Raw genomic sequence first — 24,938 nt, forward strand, 5'->3', positions numbered from 1 at the left:
GGAACATAGGAAAAACCAAGAAGTTTTCGTTTTTATTTTTGCTGATTGAGAGATATGTTTAAATATGTCACAGTGTTTTTGTTTAGTTACAGGACAGTGAAATGGAGTTTATTTTGTTATTTCTAGTTTGTAATATTTAACAATAGGATCAGGTTGAAATAAAATAGGAAAAACTGTGCAGAATGTGGGTTTCCCTGGTGTTTCCCTCTGATTCTGGTGCACTGATGAGCTCTGAACAGAACCCCCTGCTGCTTTCTGGTCCTTTGACCATGCAGGAGATTCTCTTCCTGTCGATGGTAATGATGATTTTTTAGGAAGGCAATTTCTCTGGTTTTAACCTTGTAGATACTTTTGTACTATTAGGGTATTATATTAAAGCCTGAAGATTGTATTCTATTTTATATATGCCACCCCCCCCTTAATTTTTTTAAGTGCTTCATTTACCTAGTATTATCAAAGAATGAAGGATTCCAAACAAACGTGTTTCCCAGTTAACTAGAGTTTACTACTCAAGAGCTAATATGAATGTGTGCACATTTGTGATGGTTGTATTCCTAAAATAAATACACTCCTAAATACAGAGTTTAAAGAAAATAATTTCAATACTTAGGTAATTTGGCTCATCCTCAAGGATAATCTGTTGTGTTATAAGACAGAAATGCTCTAATATGGACATAGTCTCCAGAACTCTATTGTCAGTTATCATTTCTAGCTGCTTTCAGGGTTTTATCAGTTCTAAGGGAAAGCTTTAATTTACATACTCCTAAGCAATATGATGAATGCCATCTGCTTTTCTTGTAACTTCTCATGGTTGAGGTATATATATGCTCTCTAGATAGGTAGGGTTGTTGTGCCAACCACAAATACTTAATTCAGAATTCACTACTTTTTTTGTTGTTTTTAATTTGGACTTGAAGTGTTCTGGAGTACACTTAAACCTAAAATTATGTATACTTGGTTTGAAAATGTGTTCTTCATTTGCATTTAAATATAAGTAAACTGAAAATTCACAAGATCCATAAAAACTCAAAAGGAAAAAGTCAATTAATTTGAGAAGGCAAGCTACAGGAAGCTAAACATACTTCCTGTAGCCTGATTTTTGTCCAATATGGATTGGGTAAGGATGTAAGACATAAATTTAACTAGTTCACACACAATCTCATATATCACATAAGGATAGTATGAAATAATTAGGTGTTCCAAAATAAGTGGCCCTCTCTTTCACTCCTTGCACCACCACAAAATCTGTTATTTCAACAGAAGACCTAAGCAATAGAATCTAAGCAGAAGATCCTTAAGTACCTAAAGGCCAAAATTTGCTATGGACATATCTCAGTGTAGTAAATTTACTTATGGTTTGTTAGGAGTTGGCTATTTACTGTTTTCAGGGCATTTTCATCTGTGTAACATTTTAAAAAAATCAAGTTTCAAATATATATACATTTTAAAATATTTATAAAGAACCTCGGAAGTTGCCTTTATATATAAATGTTGGCTAAGTAGGGGACATGCATATGGAGGAAAAAAATCATGGAGAAATAATACTTGAGATCAAATGAGGCATCTTGATTTATTATGATGCAGACTGCATTTGACCTATTCAAGGGTCAGGAATAGGTAGGAAAACTCTGTCTTTATTCTTCTATTTACTCTAAAATCAGTAACATGGAGAGTTCTTAGCTTATTTCACATTTTCTTGTTTGAAAAACAAGAGCTGATTGAGCTCAGGAAGTTGTTTTAGGGAGTTCTCATTTGAGACTTTCTTGTATGAGACATTTTACTAAGTTTTGACTTCCTATTTAAAATAAATAGTAGATAAAGAGGAGAATTAAGTCACCTCTGCTCTATAGGTGACTTTATAAATACTTATTTTGAGGTTCATTTGAAAGTTACTGTTCATCCTTGTGGGGTGAAATGGTCAAGAATTTGTGTTTTCTTATAGTTTAATTCCAGTAACAATATTAGTCAAATCCAAAATAACCCTTATTGCTAAAATTTTCTAATGTATATGCAAAGCTTTTTATTTCTTTTTTTTTAATATTTTATTTATTTATTCATGAGCGATACAGAGAGAGACAGAGAGAGAGAGACACGCAGAGACACAGGCAGAGAGATAAGCAGGCTCCATGCAGGGTGCCTGATGCGGGACTTGATCCCGGGTCTCCAGAATCACACCCTGGGCCAAAGGGAGGCGCTAAACCGCTGAGCCACCCAGGGATCCCCAAAGCTTTTTCAAACAAATTAACCTAGGAGCAATTCTAAACAGAATAGGTGTTGTGCTCCTAATGGTATTTTTTATACTAGTGGGGTAAGTTTTAATATTACAAGTTTTGCTGCTAATTTTGTAGTAGCTCTGAAGTAACCTCTCTGAAATTTCTCAGTATAAACCAGTTAGAAAATTTTAAATCTTATTTTCAGCTATAGAGCAAAAAAGTAAACACAAATTTCCTGAACATTTTCAAGCCAGTTAAAAATATGTAAGGTGTACACACCAATATCTTCTCCAGGCTCTGACAGGCCTCCTGGAAACTTCCACATATTTTTCAACTGCAACATAAAGTCAGGAAATAAAGTTAACATAGCTTCATTCACTAACACACACGGAGACTCCATAAAATCCACCCATAATTCGTCAAGAGGCTGAGAATTTACTTTTTGGTAATTGCATGCAAATTTCTTTCACCTTCCTTTCACACTCCACCCTTTCTTCTTCTTGGGGGAAGCTGGTAACTTATGAAATATTTTCCTATTTTTTTCTTCAGGAAATAGAAGTGGTTTTGTTTGATTAATGTGATAAATTCTGTTTGAATGAAACAGTGGAGGGAAACATCTACTGAGTTTGTGTAATTTTTAAAATTTTGCTGCTAGTTAAATATTAACAGATAGAGGAATCATACAGATGCTGCTATAAATAAGTAGAAAGTACAGTATAAGTTTAATAACTAAAATGCTATTTTTAATTTTCACACTTATTTTTCTGTATTGTATGTCTAATCAGATTTCTCTTGTTCTGTTAATGATTTTATGTACAAATGTAATTGCTTTTCATGGGTAGTATGAATAAATTTGATTAGTATAAGTTTGCATTGTTTTGTGTGTATCATTTCATTTTTTTGGTGGACAGGGCAGGTGGGAAGGCATGATCTTAGAATGAGGGCACATTTGGAAAACTATCAATAATTATGAAACGGCATGGGACAATATTCTTATGGTTGACATTTTTTCCCCAATAGATGATAGATAGATAGATAGATAGATAGATAGATAGATAGATGATAGATCTGTTAACATAAAAACTGGAGAATGACTGAAAAATTATGATGTACTCAAAGGAGCTGCAGCTTGGAGTCAGTATACTTTATACTTCATTCATAAAACAAGTTTATGAACCTTTTACTGGTGTGCTTTTTGACCCACGCATTTCCTGGATGAGTGCTTTATAAAGAATGTGTCATTTCCCAACTGTGCTAAGTTGGAGACCAATGGCGTGGGTCCCAGTTTCCACAGACTGTTGATTATGTGGATATAGAATTCAGGCTTTTCACCCTTCTGTCTCTGGCCCAGACTTGAGATTAATTTATAAAGCATATTTTATTAATGTAGAAATATATCTCTACATTAATACACTGTCTTTGGGATTGTTTTGAAATGGTTCCAGAAGCAGTTTCTACAGAAACTACGCAGTCTTTTTCCTGATAGGATTATAGAAATAGAACTTATGGTAGTGAAATCGAGCAAAAGAAATGTTATAATGGGGCAGAAGATGCTTCCCTAAAGCAATAATTTAAAATGTTCATCTAGAGGGATGCCTGGGTGGCTCAGTAGTTGAGTGTCTGCCTTTGGCTCAGGGCGTGATCCTGGAGTACAGGGATTGAGTCCCACATCAGCTCTCTGCACAGAGCCTGCTTCTCCCTCTGCCTGTGTCTTTGCCTCTCTCTCTCTGTGTCTCTCATGAATAAATAAATAAAAACTTTAAAAAAATAAAATGTTTATCTAGACTTGAGTATAAAACAATTGGAAATTGCTGATTAAACTTGAACTGGGTAGAAGGGGGGAAATGCTAGATATATGTGATTGAAAACAGCTTACACGAATTTGATTTTGATTATTTCATAAAATGTAGGTATGGAAAGATTAAGTATTTTTGTGGTAGTTTGTGGTATTTTCTGGCACCACTTAGGTTTAAAGAACTTGTTTGGAAAAAAGCTTTCTCCACCCCTGCAGAAAGCTTGAGCCTGCGGTTAGGTCAAAGTGGTAGGTAGAAAGATCTAAGTTAAGTGATTTGAAAAATCTGGTTAATGTTGCAGATATGATCAGTGGAGGAAGAAATATATCTTCTCACCTTTTTAGTATTAAAACATACTCCCATTTAGGTTTTTTAAGGTTTTTTTAAGATCTACTTATTTATTTGAGAGAGTGAAAGTGTAGGTGCTCAGGGGGCGGGGGGATGGGAGCAAAGGAGCATGGTGGGGAGAAAAGCAGACTCCTCTGAGCCTGGAGCCTGACATGGCTTGATCTCACAATCTTGAGATCACGACCTCAACTGAAATCAAGAGTCAGATATTTAACTGACTGAGCTACCCAGGTGCCACTTCCCATATAGGTCTCTAATCCATTTTGAGTTTTTGTATATGGTTTTAAAAAAGTAGTCCAATTTTATTCTTTTACATTTGGCTCTCCAGTTTTCCTAGCACGATTTATTGAAGAGACCATCCTTCCCCATTGTACATTCTTGTCTCCTTTGTCATAAATTAACTGACCATATAATTTTAGGTTATTGAAAAAACACATTCCCATAACTGGGCTTAGCAATATAAATAATAACAGCAACTTCCCGGGAAGATGGCTGAGTAAGAGGACCCTAAGCTCACCTCATCCCATGATACACCTAGATAACACAAGAAGTACTCAGCAGTTCAATGCTACTGTACCTCTGGCAAATGCCTGGACTGACTCATTGCAAGCCCAAGGCAGACCAAAACTAGTACAACACAGGGACCAAACCCTGTCCACAATAGGAAAAGAGCCATGATTGGACTAATACAAACGTGGCTCAATTACAGTAGCAGGGCACATGCAATATGCATAAGAGACACTCTTGAAGAGCCAAGTTTTGGTGAGCAGGATATTCCAGGACTACTACTTCCTAAGGCCACTACTTTTAAGAACAAGAGATGGAGGTGATTTTCTCAACACATAGACACAAAGAGTCAGACAAAATGAGAAGACAAAGGAATGTGTCCCAAATGAAAGAACAGGACAAAATGACAGCAAGAAACTAAACAAAACAGTGAAAAGAAATATGCATGATAGAGAATTTAAAGTAATGGTCATAAAGGTATGGGACTTGAGAAAAGAGTGGAAGACCTCAATGAAACATGCAAGAAATAGAAAATGTAAAAAAGAACCAAGCAGAGATGAAGAACACAATAAATGAAATTAGAAATATACCAGATGGAATAAATAAGAGATTAGAGGAAGCAGAATAGATAAGCAACTGGAAAGACAAAGTAATGGAAAGCAATCCAGCTGAACAGGAGAGAGAAAAACAGGAGGGCATCTAGGTGGCTCAGTGGTTGAGCCTTTGGCTCAGGTCATGATTCCAGGGTCCTGAGATGGAATCCCACATCTGGCTACCTGCAAGAAGCCTGCTTCTCCCTCAGCCTATGTCTCTGCTGTGTCTCTCATAAATAAATAAATAAAATAAATAAGTAAATAAATAAATACATAAATAAATACATAAATACATAAATAAAATCTTTAAAAAAATGAAAACGGAACTTAGTGATACCATCAAGCATATTAATGTTCATATTATAGGAGTCCCCATAAGGAGACAATAGGGCCCAGAGAATTTATTTGAAGAAATAATAGATGAAATCTTTCTGAATCTGGGGAAGGTAACAGAAATCCACATGCAGGATGCACAGAGAGCCTCTAACAAAAGCAAACTAAGGTGGTCCACACCAAGACACAAGTAATTAAAATGGCAAAAATAGTGATAGAAAATTTTACAAGCAGCAAAGGAAACAGTAACATACAAGGGAGACCCCATAAGGCTATCATTTGTTAGAGAAATTTTGACATTAAACGCCCAGCCTACAGGTTGATAGGTCAAATTGTGTCTTTCCTCCATCCTGGCTTCCCTCAGATTTGATGGAGCCCTGAATATTGATCTGATACAATTCCAGACCCACCTGGTGCCCTATCCCTACATCCACTTCTCCTTGGCCACATATGCCCCTGTCATCTCTGTTGAGAAAAACCTACCATGGACAGCTTTCTGTAGCACAGATCACCAATGCATGCTTTGAGCCAGTCAACTAGATGGTGAAATGTGACTCTAACCATGGTAAATACATGTCTTACTGCCTGCTGTATCATGACAACTCAGTTCCCAAAGATAGCAGTGCTGCCATTGCCACCGTCAAGACCAAGCATAACATCTAGTGTGGACCGGTGCCCCACTGGCTTCCATGTTGGTATTACCAGCCTCCCAGTGTGGTACCTGGTAGAGACCTTGTTTAAGTACAGTGAACTATGTGTATGCTGAGCAACACCACAGCCATTGCTGAGGACTGGGCTCACCTGGACCACAAGTACAACCTGATGTATGCTAAGTGTACTTTTGTTCACTGGTATGTAGTGAGGGCATGCCCTTGAGAAGGATTATGAGGAAGTTGGTGTGGATTCTGTTGGAAGGAGAGGGCGAAGAAGGAGAGGAATATTAAAAATGTCACAAAGGTGCTGCTTTTATAGGGAAGCTTATTCTGTTTTGAACACTGAAAAGTTGTGCTCTGGTCAGTAATTTGTATGTAGCAGTGTATACTCTCATATATGATTACTGACCTACGCTTTAAAATACCATGCTTTGTTACAGATCCAAGTTGTCCATTTCTCTGATGGGTTTGAATAAAGTATTCTCTGTCTTAAATAAAAGGAAAAGAAAAAGTACAGACAAAAGAAGCTAGCTTCTTCCTTTTGGTTCTCTTGTATGATCTGATCTTCTTCTGTCTTTCCCTTATTCCAACTTGGCTGAATGCCAGAAATTTGATTTTTATTTTCACTATTCTAATCTTCAATGCTACTACTCTCACTTTTCAGAATTCAGAGCCACTGTGTTTAGATAAATCTCACTAGCTACAGTATTATCACTGTTGCCAGTGAGACAGAAGCTACTATAGAGATGTCTTAATATGTTTGTTCATTCAACAAAAATTTATGGAGTGCTAGACCAGTGGGGCATACAGAAATTAATGCACAATTTGGCAAGCCCAGTCACTCCTTTTCCATGTACCACTGTATTTTTCTTAACGCCTACCACCAACTTATATATATTTATTTACTTATTATTTGTATCTTACTCATTCAAATATAAGCTCCACATGTAGAAACTTCACTTTGTTCACTAATGTTTGCTTACTGTTTAGAAGAGAGTCTGCAATGTGGTATGTGTAGAACTCAGTAATGTTTAGTGAATGAATGAATAGGTTCCTACTGTTAATTCAGCTCTTTAGCCACTATTAGATTTTTCATTTCTCAAAATCATGGGGCAGGAACAAAGGAATATATGAGTAGGAAAGGAAAAAGGATGAGTTTTAATTATCATTTTTGGATTTGTATTTCAGTGTATGCGTATGTTCGTGGTGAGAGTTAAACTTTCTCTACAAGAAACACTTTATACTATTGCTTGGGAGAATGAGACACTTAAGGGGAAGGAGAAAAACTGGCTCAGATACCTGAAAATAATGCTAAATATTATTGATGGTTAGTAACTCTCATTTCTACTTAAATTATACCTAATACTAAAATAATTCTAGATACTAGATATGATTCAGTGTCTCATTTTATACTTTTTATTACAACATTGAACTATATACGAATACTCAGTTTTTATATTTTATTGCTCAAGAGATAGTCTGTTTATAACTTAAAAAGAAATCAAATCCCTAAGTAGGAGTATCATTCCTACTTAATTCATAAAGAAACCAAAGTCTTATATACTTTGGATTTTCCTAGAAGCAGAGGGGGACCACAACTAGATTTTGAAAAGTAGCTCTTTCTCATTCTTAAGGAACCCATCATTAGCAAGTTTGAAAACCAGCAAATGAAAAGATTGGAAGACCAGTATTCTAGTTTGTTGGCTCTCACACTTGACTTGTACCTGAGTCAAGCTAGGGGTGTTTTTTTTTTTTTTTTTAAAGATTTTTTATTTATTTAATCGAGAGAGAGAGAGAGAGAGACAGAGAGAGGCACAGGCAGAGGGAGAAGCAGGCTCCATGTGGGGAGCCCGACGTGGGACTCAATCCCGGGTCCCCAGGATCACGCCCTCGGCTGAGGGTGGCACTAAACCGCTGGGCCACTGGGGTTGCCCAAGCTAGGGGTGCTTCTTAACACAAAAATTGCTGAGCAGCATCCCCAGCATTTCTTTTTTTCTCTTTTCTAAAAAGATTTATTTATTCATGAGAAACACACACAGAGAGAGGCAGAGACACAGGCAGAGGGAGAAGCAGACTCCCTGTGGGGAGCCCCATGCAGTACTTGATCCCAGGACCTCGGGATCACGCCCTATGCCAAAGACAGACAGGTCAACAGCTGAGCCACCAGGCATCCCATTCTCAGCATTTCTAATTCATCAGGTCTGGGGTGAGGCCTAAGAATGTGCATTTCTATTAAGTTGATGCTGCTACTCTTTGCTTCAAACCCACCCTTCGTGTTCCCCCTACTAATGCTGGAACTGGGACCCCTCTAGCCAATTTCTGCTTTGCCAGCTGATTCCTTTGAATTCAGTCTGAGGCTCTACCAACAGACTGTAAGGCTGGAACAGAAAGAAGGGACTAGCTCCTTCTGTCTGCTTCCTGTGGGCTCTTCATGTGCTTGTGGATCTGGATTGCCTTAGAAATGCTGCTTCATTCTGGCAGTGGCAGTTCCTATCCAGAGCGCCAGCCAAATCCAGTTTGGAGTTTTCCTCGCATTTCCGACATAAACTTCATTGTGCAGCCCCTCCCCAAAGGCATCAATCAGCTGAGGCCTCCTTCTCAGGGGTTCAGGTTCTAGGCCCTTTTGAGCTCCAGAGATAGCAGCAGCAGCTGAACAGCATTTGTTGAATTAGCTATGTGTAGTTCCAAAAGAAGGAACACAACCCACCAGAATGACATAAAGATGACTTTGAACTGAAGACATCTGAGATATAGCAAGATGCACAAAGAAGGCTTTTCAGAGTTTCCCTTATCTGGGTAAAGGCAGAATTTTCTCAACAGATGCTGCCATAAATCCACTTGGTGCCAGCTCCCGGCCAGGAAGGAAACTAACGTTTAGCACCTAGATGGAACACTGCATAAACAAACATCAGAAGCTGCCATACATATTTCACACAGAAGTCCTATCTCTCCCTTCCCCTTTTCTGATATACAAACCCCTACTCCTGGTTGTTCAGGAAGTACTCCCCCAGCTGGTAGGAGAAAAGTTCTTCCCAATAATAGTTGATGACATAACTCTGGTTATATTTCCCAGTCTGTGAAATGAGGATGTAATAGGTAGCTAAGATGTTTAAAGTAACTATATAATATAGAGCACATGTCAGGACAAGTCATAATCTTTCTGCTGGTAGAGGGTCAAGCCTCCATGCTGATGGCTGCTGATTGATCAGGGAGGGTGGTGGCTGCTGAAGCCTGGGGTAGCTGTGGCAATTTATTAAAACAATAATAAAGTTTGCTATATCTACTGACTCTTCCTTTCATGCAAGATTTCTCTATAGCATGCAATGCTGTTAAATAGCATTTTACCCATCAAACTTCTTTTAAAATGGGAGTCAATTCTGTCAGACTCTGCTGCTATTTTATCAACTAAATTTATATAATATTTTAAATTCTCTTGTTACTTCAGTAATTCTCATAGCATCTTCACCAGGAGTACAATCCATTTCAAGATTTGAGATAATTAATGAAAGTGGCTACACTAAACAGATTCTCAATGTAGATGAAAAAGCCTTATTTTGGAAGGTTTTCAGTTTGCGCAGATCCATCAGAGGATTCATGAGTCATGGCAGCTCTAGCCTTAAAAAATGTATTTCTTAAGCAATAAGACTTGAAAGCTGAAATGAGTCCTTGGTCCATGGGCTACACAATGGATCTTGTGAATCTCACCGCACATTTCCGTTAGAGCTCTTGGATGACCAGGTGCACTGTCAATAAGCAGTCATATTTTGAAAGAGATATTTTTTTCTGAGCAGTAGTTCTCAACAGTGTGCTTAATGTATTTGGTAAAACTATGTTATAAACAGCTATGCTGTCATCCAGGCTTTGTTGTTCCATTTAGAGAGCACAGGTAGAATAGATTTAGCACAGTTCTTAAGGGCCTTAGGATTTTTGGAATGGTAACTGAACACTGGTTTGAACTTAAAGTCACCAGCTACACTAGCTCCTAACAAGAGCGTCAACCTGTCATTTGAAGCTTTGAAGCCAGGCATTGACTTTCCTCTCTGGTCAGGAAAGTTCTAGATGGCATCCTCTTCCAATAGAAGGCTGTTTCATCTACATCGAAAGCCTGTTTTTTAGTATAGCTTCCTTTATTAATTATCCTAAGTCTTCTGGATAACTTGCTGTAGCTTCTGTATCAGCACTTGCTGCTTCACCTTGGAGTTTTATGTCATGGAGATGGCTTATTTCCTTAAATCTCATGAATTGACCTCTGCTAGCTTCAAACTTTTCTGCAGCTTCCTCACCTCTCTTAGTCTTCAAAGAATTGAAGAGTTAGGGCCTTGTTCTGGATTAGGCTTTGGCTTAAGGGAATGTTGTGGCTGCTTTGATCCTCTATCCAGACCACTAAAACTTTCTCCGTATCAGCAACAGGCTGCTTCACTTTCTTATCATTTTTGTGTTCACTGGAGTAGCACTTTTAACTTCCTTCTAGGACTTCTCCTTTGCATTCACAACTTGGCTAACTGTTTTGTGTCAAAGGCCTAGTTTTCAGCCTGTCTTGGGTTTCAACATGCCTTACTAAGCTTACTTATTTCTAGCTTTTGATTTAAAGTGAGAGATGTATGACATTTCCTTTCACTTGACCACTTGGAGGCCACTGTACAGTTATTAGCCTAATTTCAAAATTGTTGTGACTAAGGGAATAGGAAGGCCCGAGGGGGCAGAGAGACAGCATGGTGGGGCGGGGGAGAACTGGAGAGTGAGGAGGAGGGGGGAAGACAGAGAGAGAAGGAGAGAGAGGGAGTGAGGGTAGGAGAGAGGGAGGAGGAATGGATGGTAGGTGGAGCAGTCAGCACACATACACAGTTACTGATGATTAGATTTGCGGTCTTATATGGGTAGTTTGTGGTGCCCCAAAACAATTACAATAATATCAAAGATCACTGGTCACAGATCACTATAACAAATATAGTCATAATGAGGGCAGCCCGGGTGGCTCAGCAGTTTAGCGCCCGCCTTGAGCCCGGGGCATGATCCTGGAGTTCTGGGATCGAGTCCCACGTCAGGCCCCCTGCATGGAGCCTGCTTCTCCCTCTGCCTGTGTCTCTGCTTCTCTCTCCCTCTCTCTCTCTCTCTCTCTCTGTGTGTCTCTCATGAATAAATAAATAAAATCTTTAAAAAAAGAGAAAGTTAAAAACAAAACAAATGTAGTCATAATGAAAAATTCTGAAATACTGTAAGAACTGCCAAAATGTGACAGAGACACAAAGTGAGCAAATGCTGTTGAAAAATGGCACTGGCAGATGCTTGATGCAGGGTTGCCATAAACCTTCAATTTGTAAAAACCACAGTATCTGAGAATACAATAAAGCAAAGCATAATAAAAAGAGGTATGCCTCTACATAGTTTTGACTATTGCCCTGTTTTAAAAGTATAACTCAACTCAATTCTTTCCTTTTAAACTGCTGTAATACATATCATTCCAGAAGTTTGATTTCTACAAACTGAACCTGTTAAATCATTTGTCTTGGCAGGTTTTATAAGGAAAAAAATAACCCACCCAAAAAACATCACATTGTATTGGCTGGGCTGAGACAGTTCAGCCATAGCTGCCAGGGAAGCTCCTTCTTTCCTTTTTTTAGACTGCAACCCAATTTTTAAATTATTAGACCTGTGTTTCTTTATGAATTTCCATACTTTAATAAATGAGTAACTATATAGGTTCTTATTTGATAGCCCAACCAACCCTGAAAAGCTGCTTAGAGTGGAGCAATCATATTAGTCTGGCTGTTAAATAAGAATAAGAGGTCCAAATTGTTGAATAGGAAGGGAAGAAATTATTTTATCAGGAAATTAAGCTCAGAATGGCTATGCTGTAATTGAATATCCCTTGGCTGGTCAAGGAGGCAGATGCCGATAATAATTTGGCTTTCAAATGCCATACATACACACACATACACACATACACAACATGCAAAGTAAAAAAAATTAGAATAAAGATTCAGAGGTATATGTCTCTATGTATAGAACTATATTTTTCTCTAAATAATACATCTTGTACCAAAATGGATATGTTTACATAATTAATAATATAACTTACTTCCAAGAGGTAACTTAGGTACAGAGAATAAGAGAACTCATGTTCTCCATGATCTATAAAATGTTAACTTTAGTTAATAAGTATAGAATTTAGGGTACAACTAAAGTTTAACATGTTCTAAAACAACTAAGTTCAAACTTTTTTTTTTTAAAAGATTTTATTTATTTATTCATAGACAAAGAGAGAGGCAGAGACACAGGCAGAGGGAGAAGCAGGCTCCATGCAGGGAGCCTGATGTGGGACTCGATCCCGGGTCTCCAGGATCACACCCCAGGTTGCAGGTGGCGCCAAACTGCTGCGCCACCAGGGCTGCCCAAGTTCAAACTTTTCTACTAAAAGACACACATATTCACACTCCATGAACTGCACAGACAAAAAACTCTTGGGGTGTTTACTCTTCCATTATTTTTTTTATTATTATTTTTTTGAGAGAGAGAGCACACCTGTGTGCATGAGTACAGGGGTGAGGCAGGGGTGGGGGAGACAGAGAATCTTAAGCAGGCTCCACAGTCAGCATGGAGCCCAATATGGGGCTCAATCTCACGACCTGAGCCAAAATCAAGAGTTGGGCCCTTAACTGACTGAGCCAGCCACGCACCCCTTTCTTCCATTCCTAGTGTGGTATCAGAGAAGTCCTTATTTCCAAATAATTTATTTCAAAGAATGGTGAATTGACTCAGGTCTAGACATGTGAAGAACATAGATTATTATGATTCAATTATTATCATCATGTCTCAACTCCGCCAACCTCTTTGGCCTATGAAAGACAACAGGTTACTCTTCCTATTTTTCTTTTCTTTTTTTTTTTAAAAGGATTTATTTTATTTTTTAAGATTTTATTTATTTATTCATAGACACAGAGAGAGAGAGGCAGAGACACAGGCAGAGGGAGAAGCAGGCTCCATGCCGGGAGCCCGATGTGAGACTCGATCCCGGGTCTCCAGGATCAAACCCCAGGCTGCAGGCGGTGCCAAACTGCTGCGCCACCAGGGCTGCCCTCTTCCTATTTTTCAACTACTTCATCCTTGTCAACTATTTATACTGATGATGCCTAAAACGATTTTCCTTTTGTCTGTTTTTAGAACTGTGCTCAGTTCTCTTTCATATGCTTGTTATGTACCTATCTTTCCTGGAGTGGCGCTGTGCTATATGGCATGCTACTGTATGTGCTACCTGGCTCTGTGATTCCACAGAGCACAATTCTATAGAATAGTGAGAATTGCAGCTGTATGGAAGCCATGGAAAGCTCTCCTAATAAACCTCTTAAAGAGACCAGTGGGGCTAGACAATACAATCCCAGACTCAGGGTATCAATATCTTCCTTGTATTCTCTACTGTAGATGAAGGCCACTGCCTAGAGCTTTAAAGCACTGTGGGTCATGATGGTAAAAACCGTAAAAAGAAATTCATTAATTAGTATGCCTCAACTCACACATCTTTTTTTTTGTACACAGAAGAAACGTCTGGGTACTTCCAGTTAAACATTTCTTTCAACCTTACTTCATATTCTTCGTAATGAATTCATCATTTCCCTTCTACTAATACCCCTGTATCTGTAGAGATACTATTAGTCCAGTCCCACTCTCAACTCAAAATACCAAATGATTTAAAACTCATTCTTTTTCTTAATTGACAAATTTACTGTCACCAAATCTAACATTTAGGTGTGGACCAGATTTGTGCCATCAATGCATAAGGAAAGGAGATGAAGGTGAGGAGGTGAAATTACCAGACATACCTTTTCTCATTGTTATGTCAAGACTTAAAGACTGTGGGGATCCCTGGGTGGCTAAGTGGTTTAGTGCCTGCCTTCGGCCCAGGGCTTGATCCTGGAGTCCCAGGATCAAGTCCCACATCAGACTCCTCAGGGAGCCTGCTTCTCCCTCTGCCTGTGTCTCTGCCTCTCTCTCTGTCTCTGTGTCTCTCATGAATAAATAAATAAAATCTTAAAAAAAAAAAAAGACTTAAAGACTGTTTTTAAAGCCTTTAAAGGCTTAAAGATTGGAGGTTAAATAGCATGCTACTAAACACTGAATGGGTCAACCAGGAAATAAAAGAAACAAAAAAAGTACATGGAAACAAATATAAACAAAAACATAATGGCTTAAAACCTTTGGGATGCAGGGCACCTGGGTGGCTCAGTGGCTGAGCATCTGGCTTTGGCTGAGGTCATGATCCTGGAGTCCTGGACAGAGTCCTGCATCAGGCTCCCTGCAGGGAGCTGGCTTTTCCCTCTGCTTATGTCTCTGCCTCTCTCTGTTTTTTTCATAAATAAATAAATAAATAAACAAATAAATAAATAAATAAATAAATTCTAAAAAAAACAAAAACAAAAACAAAAAAACCTTTGGGATGCAGCAAACACAGTCCTAAGAGGGAAGTTTATAGCAATACAAGCCTACCTCAAGATGCAAGAAAAATATCAAACAACCTAACCTTACACATAAAGGAGCTCAAAAAAGAACAAGAAACAAAACCTAAAACCAGCAGGAGAGCAATAATAAAGATCAGAGCAGAAATAAATGATACAGAAACTAAAAAAACTAGAACAGATCAATGAAACCAGGAACTGATTCTTTGAAAAAAAAATCAATAAATTGATGAACTTCTAGCCAGACATATCAAGAGAAAAAAGAAAGGACCCGAATAAATAAAATCACAAATGAAAGGGGAGAAAAAACAACTAACACCATAGAAATACAATCATAAAAGAATATTATGAAAAACTATATGCCAACAAATTGGACAACTTAGAAGAAATGTCTAAATTCCTAGGAACACATAACTTACCAAAATGGAAACAGGAAGAATTAGACAATTTCGACATACCAGTTACCAGCAGAGAAATTGAATCAATAATCCAAAAACTCCCAACAAACAACAGTCCAGGTCCAGAGGCCTTCATAGGTAAATTCTACCAAACATTTAAAAAGTTAATATGTATTCTCCTCAAACTATTTCAAAAAATAAAAAATGAAGGAAAACTTTCAAATTCATTCTATGAGGCCAACATCACCCTGATACCAAAACCAGGTAAAGCACTAAAAGAGAACTACTGGCCAATAACTCCAATGGATGTAGAAGCAAAAATCCTCAACAAAATACTACCAAACTGAAGAACACATGAGAAAATCATTCACCGAGATCAACTGGAATTTATTCCTGAGATGCAAGGGTGATTACACATTCACAAATCAATCAATGTAATACATCACATTAATAAAAGAAATGATGGGGCGCCTCGGTGTCTCAGTCAGTTGAGCATCCAACTCTTGATTTCAGCTCAGGTCAGGAGATGTGAGCCTCTCATTGGGCTCTGCATTCAGTGGGAAGTCTCCTTGAGATTCTCTTCTCCTCCTCCCTTTGCTCATGTGCATGCCTGCACTCTCTTTTAAAATAAATAAATCTTTTAAAAAAGGGGATAAGAACCATATGATCATTTTAATAGACATTAACATCTATTCATGATAAAAACCCCCAACAAAGTAGGTGTAGAAGGAACATACCTCAACATAATCAAGGTATGAAAAACTCACAGCTAACATCATCCTTAATGGGGAAAAACTGAAAGCTTTTCTCTTAAGGTCAGAAACAATACAAGGATGACTCACCATTTTTCCTGAACATAGTACTGGAGTCCTAGCCACAGCAGTCAGTCAACAAAAATAAATAAAAAGCATCTAAATCTGTAAGGAAGAAGTAAAACTTCTACAATTTGCATATAATATGATACTATAAATAGAAAATCCTAAACATTCCACCAAAAAAAAAAACTGCTAGCATAAACAAATTGCGTAAAGTTGCAGGATACAAAAATCAATGTACAGAAATCTGTCACATTTCTATATACAAATAATAAATGAGCAGATGGCAAAATTAAGAAAATAATTCCATTTAAAATTGTACCCAAAATAACAAGATACCTAGGAATAAACCTAACCAAAGAGGTGAAAGACCTGTACTCTGAAAACTAATGTACACTAATGAAAGAAATTAAAGGTGACACAATGGCATGGGAATGCTTGTGGATTGGAAGAACAAATATTGTTAAAATGTCCCTACTACACAAAGTACTCTACACATTTAATGCAATCCATATCAAAATACCAACAGCATTTTTCACAGAACTAGAACAAATAATTCTAAAATTTGTGTGGAACCACAAAGGCTCCTGAATAGCCAAAGTAATCTTGAAAAAGAAAAGCAAAGCTCTATGCATCACAGTTCTGGACAAGTTATAACACAAAGCTGTAGTAATCAAAGCAGTATGGTAATGGCACAAAAATACATACATATATTAATGGGATAAAGTAGCACACAGAAATAAACCCACAATTATATGGTCAATTAACCTTTGACAAAGCAGGAAAGTATATCTAATGGGAAAAAGTCTCTTCAACAAATGGTTTTGGGAAAACTAGAAAGCAACATACAAAAGAATGAAACTGGACCACTTTCTTACATCATACAGAAAGATAAATTCAAAATGGATGAATGACCTATATGTGAGACCTGAAGCCATAAAAATGCTAGAAAAAACTATACAGGGGATCTCTGGGTGGCTCAGCGGTTTAGCACCTGCCCTCGGCTCAGGGCGTGGTCCTGGAGTCCCAGGATGGAGTCCCACATCAGGCTCCCTGCATGGAGCCTGCTTCTCCCTCTGCCTGTGTCTGTTTCTCTCCAAGTCAATCAATGTGATACATCACATTAATAAAAGAAAGGACAAGAACCATATCATCCTCTCAATGAATGTAGAAAAAGCATTTGACAAGATACAACCTCCTTTCTTGATAAAAACTTTCTACCATGTAGGGATAGAGGGAACATACCAAAATATTATGTGAGCCATATGAAAAACTCACAGTGAATACCAACCTCAACAGTGAATAACTGAGAGCTTTTCCCTGAAGGACAGGAACACAACAGGGATGTCTACTCTCACCAGTGCTATTGAACATAGTATTGGAAGTCCTAACCTCAGCAATCGACAACAAAAAGAATAAAAGGCATCCAAATTGGCAAAAAAAAAAACTCAAACTCTCACTTTTTGCAGATGACATATTATATGTAGAAAATCCAAAGGTTTCACCAAAAAATTGCTAGAACTGATAGTGAAATTCTGCAAAGTCATAGGAAATAAAATCAGTGCACAGAAATCAGTTGCATTTCTATACACTAACAATGAGGGAGAAGAAAGAGAAATCAAGGAATCAATCCTGTTTACAATTGCACGAAGAAACCATAAGATACCCAGAAATACTAACCAAAGAGGTAAAATCTGTACTCTGAAAACTACAGAACACTTATGAAAGAAATTGAGGAAGACACAAAGAAATGGAAAAACGTTCCATGCTCGTGGATAAGAAGAATAGATATTGTTAAAATGTCTATGCTACCCAAAGCAAATCTACACATTCAATGCCATTCCTATCAAAATACCATCAGCATTTTATAATTGTAAAATTTCTATGGAACCAGAAAAGATCCTGAATAGCCAAACAAATGTAGAAAAAGAAAACTAGAGCTGGACGCGTTACAATGCCAGATTTCAAGCTGTATTACAAAGCTGTAATCATGAAGACAGTATGGTACTAGCACAAAAACAGACACATAGATCAATGGAACAGAATAGTGAACCCAGAAATAGACCCTCAACTCTATGGTCAATTAATCCTTGACAAAGCAGGGAAGAAATCCAACGGAAAAAAGATAGTCTCTTCAACAAAATGGTGTTGGGGAAATTGGACAGCCACATGCAGAAGAATGAATTAGACCATTTTCTTACACCATGCACAAAAATAAACACAAAATAAATGAAAGACCTAAACGTGAGACAGGAGTCCATCAAAATCCTATAAAAGAACACATGCAGCAACTTCTTTGACCTTGGTCGCAGCAACTTCTTGCTAGACTTGTCTCCAAAGGCAAGAAAAACAAAAGCAAAAATGAATTACTGGGACCTCATCAAGATAGAAAGCTTTTGCACAGTAAAGAAATGGGAGAAGATATTTGCAAATGTCTTATTAGATAAAGGGCTAACATCCAAAATCTATAAAGAATTTATCAAACTCAATACCCAAAAGAACAAAGAGCCCAGTTAAGAAATGGGCAGAAGACATGGACATGCACAGACATTTCTCCAAAGGAGACATACAAATGGCCAACAGACACATGAAAAAAATGCTCAATATCACTCATCATCAGGGAAATACAAGTCAAAGTCACAGTGAGATACCATCACACACCGGTCAGAATGCCTAAAATGAACAACTCAGGAAACAATAGATGTTGGCGAGGATATGTAGAAAGTGGAACCCTCTTACATTGCTGGTGGGAATGCAAACTGGTGTAGCCAATCTGAAAAAAGTGTGGAGGTTCCTCAAAAAGTTAAAAATAGAGCTACCCTATGACCCAGAAATTGCACTACTAGATATTTATCCAAAGGATACAAACATAGTGATTCTAAGGGCACCTGCACCCCAATGTTTATAGCAGCAATGTCCACAATAGCCAAAATATGGAAAGAGCCCAGATGTCCATCAACAGATGAATGGATAAAGAGGACATGGTATAGATACACAATGCCATCAAAAGAATGAAATTTTGTCACTTGCAATGATATGGATGGAACTAGAGGGTATTATGTCAAGCAAAATAAGTCAGTAAATGGAAAACAAACACCATATGATTTCATTCATATATGGAATTTGAGAAACAAAACAGATGAACACAGGGGAAGGGAAGGAAAAATAAAGACGAAAACAGGGAGGGAGACAAACTGTAAGAGACTCAACTATAGGAAACAAACTGAGGGTTGCCGGAAGGAAGGTCAGTGAGGGGATGGGGTAACTGGGTGATGGGCATTAAGGGCACTTGAAGTAATGAGCACTGGGTGTTGCATGCAACTGATGAATCACTAAACTCTATTTCTGAACTAATAATACAGCATATGTTGATATAAAAAAATTTAAAAAAAAGTTCTTGAAGACTAGGCACAATATTATTTTAGGTACTCAAAATATTTGTTGACCATAAAGCTTAGTTTGAGTCAGAGATCCTGCCTTAACTAAAACTGAAAATTATTTATAGCTAATAAGAATGCTTTTAGATAGCATTTCTGAGAAATGTGTCACACTTTCAGATATCATTATAAATATTTAGTTTAAAATTTAAAAACATATAAGATGGGGAAAAATGTTTGACTATATCAATATTACTGAAGCCTCAGAAAGCATCTATCTAAATAATTATTCTCTACCACTTACAGTCCTAAGCATGAAAACATCTGATGCCAATCATGGTTCTTCTCTTAAAAGCCTTTGTTGTTTCTAGTTGTCTAGACTTATCTTGTTGTACAAGGCTCTTTACATTGTGTTCTTAAACTACCACTCAAGTCAAATATTTTACCACTCCCTGTACTCCTAGCCACAACGAACTTTTTAACCATTATTTTTATACTACGCAGAATGGACTAGATGTTTACGTCTCCCCAAATTCATATGCTGAAATCCTAATCCTGATATCATGAGATGAGGCCTATGGGAGGTGACTATGTCATGAGAGTGGAGCCTCACGGATGGGAGTAGGGTTCTTGTAAGAGAGACCCCAGAGAGAACTGTTGTTTCTTCTGCCATGTGAGGACAGAGTGAGAAGCTGAACATATATTACCTGGGAAGAGGAAGCAACCAGACCCTGAATCTGCCAGCACCCTGATCTTGGCTCAGCCTCCACAAATGTAAAAAATAAATATTTGCTGTTTAACCCCCCCAGTCTATGGCATTTTTGTTATGGTAGCCTGAACAAACCAAGATAGCATGTGTTAGCCCTTGTACCTTTTTATGTGCCATTTTAATTTTTGTTTTTCTATCCTCCTACTCTCCCTCCTACTTTTTTTTTGGCCCAGTAAGCTCCTACTTCTCCAAGATCCAGTTTGAATGTCCCTGCCTCTGAGAAGTCTTCGGGGGTTTTTATTTTTTTATTTTTTATTTTTATTTTTATTTTTTAAAGAGATCTTCTTTATTTATTCATGATAGACATAGAGAGAGAGAGAGAGAGAGAGGCAGAAACACAGGCGGAGGGAGAAGCAGGCTCCATGCAGGGAGCCTGACGCGGGACCTGATCCCTGGTCTCCAGGATCATGCCCTGGGCGGAAGGCAGGCCCCAAACCACTGAGCCACCCAGGGATCCCCCTTCGGGGGTTTTTAAAACTAACTGTTACTATATGTTGCATGACTGATTTCTCAAATAGGTAGTAAGCTGCAGGACATTAAGGGAAACTGACTTAATAATCTTTGTATTCTCAGCACTTGGCTCAGAATGGGAGCTTGGTGAATGCTGAATGAATAGAAGCATATCTTAATCTATGAGAAACATAATTGTCTTCCCACCTAAATATAGCCATTTATAATTTTTCTGTAGCAATAATAGTGAGCAATACTTAAGTTATCCTGATTATTTTCAAGGCCTCATTAGGTATTTTTTTAATTAAATAAATATCCTAATGATTCATAATTGCTTAGAAAGAAATTTTAAAGTCTTTTATTCCTTGAGCATATCAAACTTTCTACATTTTTCTCTAGAGAGAACTGAACCTTTAGAAAGCAATTTACAAAACAAAACAAATGACTGAAGAAAAAAGAGGCAAACAAAACAACAGACTTTTAACTATAGAGAATATACTGGTGGTTAACAGAGGGGAGGTAAGTAGGGCATGGGTGAAATAGAGAAAGGGAATTAAGAGTAGACTTACTGTGATGAGCACTGACTAAATATAGAATTGCTGAATCACTATATTGTATACTGAAAACTAATACGCTTTATCTTAATTATACTAAATTAAAACAAATTTTTTTAAAAAGCAGAAGCAACTTACTTTTTTTTTTTTTTTAAAGATTTTATTTATTCATGAGAGAGAGAGAGGCAGAGACACAGGCAGAGGGAGAAGCAGGCTCTATGCAGGAAGCCCCATGTGGGACTCCATCCCGGGACTCCAGGATCACGCCCTGAGCCCAAGGCAGACGCTTAACTGCTCGCTGAGCCACCCAGGGATCCCAGCAACTTACTTTATTTCGGTCTTGTACCACCAAGATTTTTCTGGTATTTTCATCAAATACAGCTCCTGTTGGGAAAAAAGCAAAAGATAATTGAGAAATATTAATTTCATTCTCCTTGGATTCCTCCCATACTCCTATCTGTGGTTATCAAAATCATACCCACTCTGGAAGGCCTCGTTCAATTACCACACGCCACCCATGAACACTTGTAAAATCTCTCCAGCAATAAACCAACTGCTCAGTCGCTCAGGTCCTTTTAGCAACTTGGATACTAATGATGGTTCTAACATATGCTAAGTTGTAAGATAATCAGCTGCATAAACTTCATCTCTAGATTATCTATTCCTGATGGTACATAGTTAAATAAATTAATCTATCTTTCTGTAGCATTTATTTTAATGTCTAATCTTAAGCACTTAAAAATATTTATCTTTGAATATATGAATAAATGAATAAATGAAAGTGACTTTTCCATCCTCATTTTTATTCTTTGAATCACTACGTATAGAACATGGGTTATGCCCCTGATGATCTAAATCTCAAATAGCTCAATATTCAGTTCAGGAGTTCCCTAAAGCCACTTATTTATTTTTTTTAACCACATGTGATGACTTTATAACATACCAATATATTGCTTTGGGATAATCATTTTATAAATGTCTTAAGTTCTAATCCTTTTATTTCTTCATTCAATACACACACTGCTAAGCACACTACACATTTGGCTAGATGTTAGGCACTCAAAAACAATAATTAGGTTTATTTGTTCTTGATAATTTTGGGTCAAAAATATAAATGACACCTTAATGATTTGTAATAGGTTCCTTTAACAGCTGTAATTTAAAAATGATTTATATTTACCCAATGTGAGGAAATACTGTTTAAAGGGTATTTTCTACATACCGTTTCATCCTTTCAATATTAATTGAGTTCCTATATATAATACATATGGGTTTTCTAGATATTAATTGAGCCCTGTTATATGTCAGGCATTTTTCTAGGTGCTAGGGATATAGTGGTAAACAAAACAAAATTCCCTATCTTCAGTGGGCTCACATTCTGGTGTGTGTATGAGAAGGTAGCAAATAGAAAACAAATTATATAGAACATGAGGTGACAATGCTATGTAGAAATAAAATACAGAAAGAAAGGTATATGAAATACAAGGAAAAAAAATTTCTCTGAAATGGAAATAAAAAGCATTTTAGTGTTTAAAATAAAGAAGGAAAACCACTAAGTGAGATATAATTAACATTAAGTTGGCTTCCATTAGAAAATATAAACTATAATTTAATCGGACTTATATGGGTTAGAATGCCAAAGAAATGCCAAGGAAACCTACTCTTAAATTTTAATAATCTGTGATTACTCAAATTGTACTTTTCCCTAATGAATTATAAGTATGAGCAAAATATTTATTTCAGACAAAACCAGGACTGCTTGAAGCACAATGTGAGCGACCCCTGCTGGTCACAACTTAAAAGGTAAATAAACACAAAGATCAGGGATTAAATAGAGGTTTTTATTATATGATTATTAGTCAGGTACTAAGCTAAGTGCTTTATGGCATCATCTCAGGTATTGTGTGAGTAGTATCATTTTGAGTTCCAAAGTTCACATAGCCCTAAAACTGTCTGTCTGGATTCTGAACTGGTAGTTTCAGTTGTACATCTGTGTCCCAACTGTGTTCTCTGGGGACTGGAGTTTCCACTTGAAGAGCTATCTAATCATTCATTCAAGAAATATTTGAGTATCTACTTTATGCTAGACACTCTCTTTAACCTGACAATACAGTGGTGGAAAAGACAAAATACCTGCCTTCACAGAACTTCTATTATCATGGGGGAAATGAATTAAGTACATGAAATAATTTCAGATTGTGGTAAGTGCAATATAGAAAAACAGACCTGGATAAAAAGACCAAAAATGATGAGATTGGAATGCTGGAGGACTGCATTTTAGATAGGAAAGTCAGGAGACTTTTGAGAAGATGTTGAAGCAGAAACCTCAGCTCTAAGGAGATACCGATAAACAAAGCCCTAAGAAAGAGCACTGCTGGAAAAGGAGTGTGAAAGCTCTGAAGCAGATAAGCTTGCTGTGTGAAAAACAGTAATAAAGCCACAGCTTACTCCATTCCAGTGTGGGGAAGAAAAGAGTTTTCCTCTACCCACTTAGGTTCTATGTCTAGGGCTGCAAAATGAACTGACAGAAAACAGATTAATGGAAGAAAAAAAGTATGTATATTTTATTTTTATTATATTTACGTGGCCTGAGGTGGTGATAGAGGACTTGATTAAAATAAGTGAAAAATCCCATGTCAATTATTTTCCTTTCCTCTAAAAAGCACTATGCCTTTCCAGAACAATTTCCTAGATGATTTCATTGCTACCCCTAATAGTCACTTCATAACCTAGTTATACTTCAAGACTGTTCAAGTCCCAGATCTCTCACTGCCTGAACTCCTACGGCATACCTTAACTATATTATATATTATAGTATTTAGTCATGAACAAAGTGCTTCATTGAATATTCTTTATGCATATACTACTAATTCTGTCATAATAACTGGATTTAAGGATCTAATTTAAAAGTCTGTACCAATGAATTGATAATTATCTGCATGACTTTCTAATGAAGTGTGAGGGAACTATCAAGTTAGCAAGTTGTCTTTTGACGTAGAGCTGAATGGCAATTTCTAAATGCCTCTACTTGCTACAGAGGAGTCAGATCATGGATGGAGAAAACAGTAGACATCCTTAACAACTCCTTTCTAACTTCAAAGGTGCAAACTACCTTTAAAGACTATTGTAAATTATATAAAGGCAAATAAAATTATTAGTTAAATTACTAGCTTATCTATAATACTGCTCTCATTTAAGCCATAAGTTGTATTTACTATTTCAGTTTTTTTGGAAGGCTCAGGATTTTCCTTCTTTTTTTTTTTTTTAAATATTTTTTCTTTATTTATTTATGATAGTCAGAGAGAGAGAGAGAGAGAGAGAGAGAGAGAGAGAGGCAGAGACACAGGCAGAGGGAGAAGCAGGCTCCATCCACCGGGAGCCTGACGTGGGATTCGATCCCGGGTCTCCAGAATCGCGCCCTGGGCCAAAGGCAGGCGCCAAACCGCTGCGCCACTCAGGGATCCCTGCTCAGGATTTTCTTAACCTTGGTTCTCAAAGGATGGTCCAGGGACCAGCATTAACATTAGCAGTAGCAACAGAGATTTTATTAAAATGCAAATTTTCTGGCCAACATCTCAAGAAACTTTTAATGTGAGGCCCAGCAGTGTTTTCAGCAAGCCCTCCAGGTGATTCTTTCTTCTTCTTCTTCTTCTTTTTTTTTTTTTTTTTTAAGATTTTACTTATT

The 24,938-nt window shown here is 37.4% G+C and overlaps 1 protein-coding gene across 2 annotated transcripts in view; it reads right to left on the minus strand.

The window, feature by feature from the left end:
* The window catches only part of NUDT6 (nudix hydrolase 6), a 32,006-nt gene that overhangs the window by 2,286 nt on the left and 4,782 nt on the right, over positions 1-24,938 (minus strand). For both annotated transcript variants that reach the window (XM_055316970.1, XM_055316969.1), the window contains 2 exons: positions 21,582-21,637; positions 2,493-2,547 (listed from right to left, as the gene is read on the minus strand). In XM_055316970.1, the coding sequence (XP_055172945.1) occupies positions 2,493-2,547; positions 21,582-21,637 (111 nt within the window). The remainder of the gene's footprint in view (positions 1-2,492; positions 2,548-21,581; positions 21,638-24,938) is intronic.

Source organism: Nyctereutes procyonoides, unplaced genomic scaffold (assembly GCF_905146905.1).
Source record: "Nyctereutes procyonoides isolate TBG_1078 unplaced genomic scaffold, NYPRO_anot_genome, whole genome shotgun sequence".
NCBI classification, from domain to species: Eukaryota; Metazoa; Chordata; class Mammalia; order Carnivora; family Canidae; genus Nyctereutes; species Nyctereutes procyonoides.